General features: G+C 43.5%; 1 protein-coding gene across 1 annotated transcript in view; it reads right to left on the bottom strand.

Moving 5' to 3' along the window:
* Positions 1-944: 944 nt before the first annotated feature.
* The window catches only part of OBSL1 (obscurin like cytoskeletal adaptor 1), an 83,530-nt gene continuing 78,474 nt past the window's right edge, over positions 945-6,000 (bottom strand). The window contains 3 exon segments of the mRNA XM_075829182.1: positions 945-2,662; positions 3,464-3,733; positions 5,114-5,380. Coding sequence (XP_075685297.1) covers positions 2,655-2,662; positions 3,464-3,733; positions 5,114-5,380 — 545 coding nt within the window. The 3' untranslated portion in view covers positions 945-2,654.

Genomic DNA, 6,000 nt, shown 5'->3' with positions numbered 1-6,000 from the left:
AAGAGGTGCTCGCATCTTTCCACTAGCCGTGGCCTAATACAATTGCGGTTGCAATGGTGGGTTACTGCCCCCCCCCCAAATAGACAGGAATAGAAATTAATTACTCAATGCTCTGCGTCTCCCGTCTCCCCCCGAATCTTCTCAGGCTCCCACGTCAGGCTGCGGTGCATACACTGTCCTGATGTCGAACAGCGTCAGGACGTTGAATGCGACGCAGGCAAACACCACACAATGTCCAGCTTCAGGATGTTGTGTGCTGCGTCATATATAAGGCCCTGACACTGCCCGGGCCTCAGGACCTTTTCAGGTGATTTCACACGTAGCGTAAATACTGCAGATTTAGTTGCAGAAAATCGGCAGCATAATACAGTAGCAGCAGAGTGGATGATCTCATGAAATCTCATCCGCACGCTGCGTGAATGAAATTGACCCGCGGTGCGTTTTTTTTAATACGCAGCATGTCAAATGTATTTGAATAATCGTTGCATTTTTGTTGCGGGTTTTCCCCATTGAATTCAATGGGGAGGTAAAACCATCAACAATTAGCAGATGTTGCGATTTTTGCCGCGGATAAGCCGCGATTCCACCGCAAAAATCGCAACTAAAAAAAATAAATATTATTCTCACCCAGAATTCTCTGCTTCTTCGTCCAGGTCGGCCTGAGAAGTTCTGAGAAGAAGAGATTTTAATGCCCAATCATAGAGACGGCAGTATGGGGCCTGGCATGGGGCCTGTCTGGACCCTATTATGTCCATGGCCACAAATATAAATCTTCGCCAGCTCTAGTTTCTGGTGCAAATTAAAATACATTTGTTGGGACTTGGGTGGTCCTCCTACTTTTTTGAAATGTGGCGAGAGTGGCGTAAATGGCCTAAAAGTTTTTGTGCCCCAATTTGCCTGTAATATTTCAAAAGAAAAGACAAGAGGTCAGAGAGAGAGAGGTTTATTAGCAAAGCCCAAAAAATAGAGAGCACACAGGTGGAGTGACAGGTAAGGAGAGAGACAGTCACACATGTCCTGGGAGAATCAACGTCCCAGCAGTGTGGTAACACATTAACCCACAACAGTCCTAAATAGTACATTTTTGGGTATTTGTGTAAAACAATCCTTATTAGCCCCTGTTCAGATACAAGTCTCATTTCGATATTCTGTTGCTGTATTCTCTGCCTTCTGTTCAAAGCTTAAAGGGGAAGTCCAGTATAAATGATCCGAGATCACAGACTTCACCATTGTGATCATTTAGACTGGATTTACCCTTTCAAGAGCAATTCCTCCAAAATCCAAAAATAACCCGTATATTAGATCAACACCAGAGGATGTCTCAGGAACGTATATTGTCAGGTAATTTTTACTTTAGGGGCAAAATCTCTTTAATAATAAACTGATAACTTTACATTAATATGCCGTTTTCATAGGTGTGCTTCCCCAAAACCCCAAAAAATCTCAAATTTCTTCGGGAATCTGTGCCCTCAATAAAAGTTGCTAGCCACTTGCGTCATCCTATTGATTTGAAGGTATTCCACAGTGGAATGTGACTACTAAATCTTGCAGTGGACCCTTTACCTACAAACAATACACATGACCGATAGACCTTGAACGCACTTGTCTTCTCACCAAGTCCGAATCCACTTTTCTAACCATAATGATTGGTTGGTGACATTTTGGTGTCCTCTTGTCATCCATTGTAATGTGGTTTGGCCTCCTGGTTGTCCTGGTTGTCCAGAGAAAATAAACCCTCACTGCATCCCTACCCGTTCATTTCTTAAACTGGATCTACAGTTATTTATATAAAATGTCATATGGAGATGTCCCTCAGGATGTTGTATTAAATGTCCATAGTCAATGTCACTAGAAGAGATAGGGCATAATCCATTAACTGTCTGTGACCCTGTGACCATATCATAGCTCCATAGTTGTTAAAAATGGCTGCTGCAACTTAGTTCTCCCTAGAAATATCTACAAGAAGAGGTCAGAGGCTGGTTGACATAGAAAACACAGAACATAGTGATAGAACAAGAAGAGCTCTTAGAAAAAAAACTGTCTAAGAAACACAAGTGTGAAAAGAGCCTTAAAAGACTTCTGAGTATCAGTTGACTCGCCTTGGTAATGGCGATATCACAGAAGCACCAGATTTCCCCCAGTCTAATAGTTGGGTCAGATATTGGTTTGCTACCAAACTGCCGCCCCAATTATTTGTAGAAGACTTTATTGGGATCTGTTTAGGTAAAACACGCCTATATTTGAATAGTATGTCATACAAAAACAAAAAAAGCTGATTGGTTGACTACATCCACTCTCCTGTGTCTTCTTGCGTCAATGCTTCAACGTTCCCATAGCCCCATCTTGTCCATCTCTTCCCATGTCTCCATCTGTCCAGATATAGCCGTCCATTTGTCTCGTTGTCTCCCAGATGGGAGGGATGGTGGAAAGGTTTATATATAAATGAACGAGTGCTAAGAGTACAAGGGTCTAGGACCCATTCCTAACGGCTTAAGAAAAGCTTGGCTTCAACCGAGCCTTGGAACTTAGTATTGGTATGAGCACTGCTCTACCTAATCTGGGGCTGGGAAGAGAGGAACACAGGCTTGGAAATAGTACTAGCACTTATGGAAGAGACAATGCTGGATCCTGCAGGCGACATCAAGCACATCTTCCTATTGTTCTGCAGAAAGACAAAAACAAAGATGACATTGGTTAATAAACACAAAAAAGGGTAGGAGATCATAAGGAGCGATGATGGTGGAGCCGGTGGGGTAATCTTTCCCCTCTTGTGTTGTAACATATCCAGGAGGAAATGTCCATATTAGTGATCTCCTGAACTTCAAAAGCCCCAGAGGTCCAGTAGAAGACAACCCCATTTGAAGGTGACTTGGGGCCGATCACTTGCAACTAGGATTTATTTCTTATGGGTTGATCACTAATAACCTAAAATATCTTATTGATGATAGGAGGACGTGTACATGTTCATTGTAGATGAAGGGCAGAAGAAATCCAAGCAATCCTAGACCTAAGCTGCCCCTAAACCTATGTCCAAATCCACCCTGATCAAGACAAGTCCAGGGGAGGGAATATGGTTTCAGGGTTCATTCAGCCACGTCTGGGAAGACTGCAAGTCAACTACAGGAGATGAAGAGCCTCATAGAAGTTCACATAACTCCGAGGCTTCTCACTTTCTTCCCATTCTCCTCCCATAACCTGTTGTATATTTCCACTATCTTCTCCTCCACTATTCATGGGCGTTGACCAATTCACCAACAATGAGTATTGATTATGGCTGACTCTAGGTTTGCATAAGGGCTTTTTCGGGGAGATCATGTCGAATGACTTCCAATGCAGTGAGGCTATTGCAATATGGTTGCTAGTGGGTGACGATATGGCCAACATTTGGTCTTCCCAATGGTATAATGACAGATATTGACATGGTTGTGTGGTGCTGACTATGGTGAGACCTGCATACTGTTACCTTGCACAATGAGATGCGCTTCCGAACGTGTTTTCCCAGATGTAAATCTCACAGTTCCTGACATTTCAGGATATGTGTTCCGCAGGGTGAGCTTGTGCCGGTTCCCTCTGGTGTCGATAACAATGTCTCCTCCATTGTGCAGCATAACCCCATTTAGACTCCACTGAGGAGGTCTGCACAGAGAAATGGACACCTCACACTCGAAACAAGCATCCTCGGGGGCGGTCACTTTTACATCTCTCAGACTTCTACATAGTTGGATGGCTAAACCTGAAACAGAACGGTTTAGAGATTTAGGGGCAACAAACTGCATCGGGATTGCAAATCTTAAAAAAGCCCTTAATGTAATAACTCACTTCTTTTTTTGGATGCCAGATCTTTATCGGTTTCTGAAATAACAGGCGCAATAGCTGCAGCTCTTCTACTATCATATCCCCATGACTGCTCTTCCTGTTCTCTCCTTTCTCAAGTTCAGTATTAATAAGGACATTGTATGGACCAAATCACTATCTACATCAATATCCAAACACAGACACACATAACTGCGATACTCACCTTGCCCTGCTCCAACGTCGCTCTCTGCACACTGCTTAGAACTGCTGCAAGTTTCCATGACAACCGGGCCGCTATGATGAGGTCACGCAGCGACAGCTTTTAGAGAGAATATCCTCCTAGATACCCTTGTCTGTGAATTAATCTACATTCTGACCTGTATTTTGACCCAGACCTTAGCTTTGCTTTGGATTTCTCGCCTGGTACTCGTAGTTCGACCTCCTGGTTTTGTCCCCTGGCCCGTCTTCTGGTTACATCTTCATCTTCTTCCTTGGTTCGTCGCATCCTGACCCCTCCCGATGACAACCCATGGCTTCACTTCGACTCCGATTCTGATACACTTCTATCATTCCTACAGAGCACCCGCCACCAACTGGGGACTACTCTGGGGACCACGAAATGGGAATCCAACCTGGAGGAGACCATAACCCTGGAGTGGTTCTAGGGTGAAGACTGGGGAGATTACTTCGACTCTGAACCTCAATTTAACCAGTTGTGATTGAAGGATCCACGTCCAGATGAGGACGTAACAAATTAATAGTGTTCAAGACAGTTATTATGTAGACATTAAAGGGGTTATCCAGTCTCTAAAAATTGATAGCTGATCGGTCGGGGTCCGACTCCCGGGACCCCCGCCAATCGACTGTTTTGAAGGGGGTGCAGCTCTTGTACGAGCTCTGCTTGCCCTTCATTTCATTTCCGCGCGGACGATTCACAGTGAGCAAGTCAAAATGAACGTGAAGCAGCGCTGGTACCAGCGCTGCGGCCCCTTCAAAACAGCTGATCGGCAGGGGTCCCAGGAGTCGGCCCCTGACCCATCAGCTATTGATTGCCTATCCTGAGGATAGGCCATCAATTTTTAGCGACTAGATAACGCCTTTAATGTTGATGATCATTTAGATCTACGCAACTTCGATTTAATAAGACTAAAGTTGCCAGAGGACAACATAGTAAGTGTTATCATGGGGACACAAGAGTATATTTTCAAGCACTGATAACTCGGGGAAAAAAAATGGAATTTGTTTTTCCCATATAAAAACACGTGACTAGTCGTTTTGGATTGCCTTAAATTTGGTGTAAATGTCTGTTGCTGCTCACCCTCCACTAGTAACCGGGCCGAGCTCTGGCCTCCTGTGGTCTTCATTGTATAGACATCTTCATCTTCAGGGCCCACATCATTGATGTATAGTGTACGAAATGCATCCTCGCTGGTGACCTGGTACTTGTCTGAAGGAAGAAGGACTTTACTGCCCTTAAGCCAAGTGACTCGAGCTCGGGCCGGACTGACCTTGCATTCAAATATGACACGATGACCTTGTAGGGCTGTCTTGTCTCTCAGTGATTTTACTATGCGCACAGGTAACTCTAGAGAAAAGGTGAGAAGAACGGTCACACTGATATCAAAGCTGCATGGAGACTACATAAAATACTGAGGAACATAAATGGGCACCAAGCTGATGCAACCCCAAAACTGCTTACTATGATATTATATATACACCCCAACCATGAAGGGATAATACCACTAATATCAACTATTACAAACCTTATAACTGTCCCGTCTTCATCAGAATCATCTTTACAAATATTGTTGCGTTCACATATATGAGACTAAGTTCACACTAGTGTTGATATACGTTTACCTCTCGTCCGTCAGAGGAATAGGGAATCGAAAGATTAAATGGAAAGCAACGGTTCCGTTACAATTACCATTGATTTCAATGGTAATTCTTTTGTTTCAGTTGCTTTCCGTTTGTCTCCGTTTGTTAGGTTTCCATTTTTTTCAAAAGTTCTGCAGATTGCACTTTTGCTTCCGTCAAAAAGATGGAAACCTAGCGAACGGAGACAATAGGAAAGCAACTAAAACAAAACAATTACCATTGAAATCAATGGTAATTGTAATGGAACCGTTGCTTTCCATTTAATCATATATATATAATAAAGGTTGTGTAAACGTAGCCTTAGTTGCCATCAGGCTTTTTCAGAAT

Source organism: Rhinoderma darwinii, chromosome 6 (assembly GCF_050947455.1).
Source record: "Rhinoderma darwinii isolate aRhiDar2 chromosome 6, aRhiDar2.hap1, whole genome shotgun sequence".
Taxonomy (NCBI): Eukaryota; Metazoa; Chordata; class Amphibia; order Anura; family Rhinodermatidae; genus Rhinoderma; species Rhinoderma darwinii.
The sequence above is the reverse complement of the archived record's forward strand: the minus strand, read 5'-3'. Positions and strand labels throughout refer to the sequence as shown.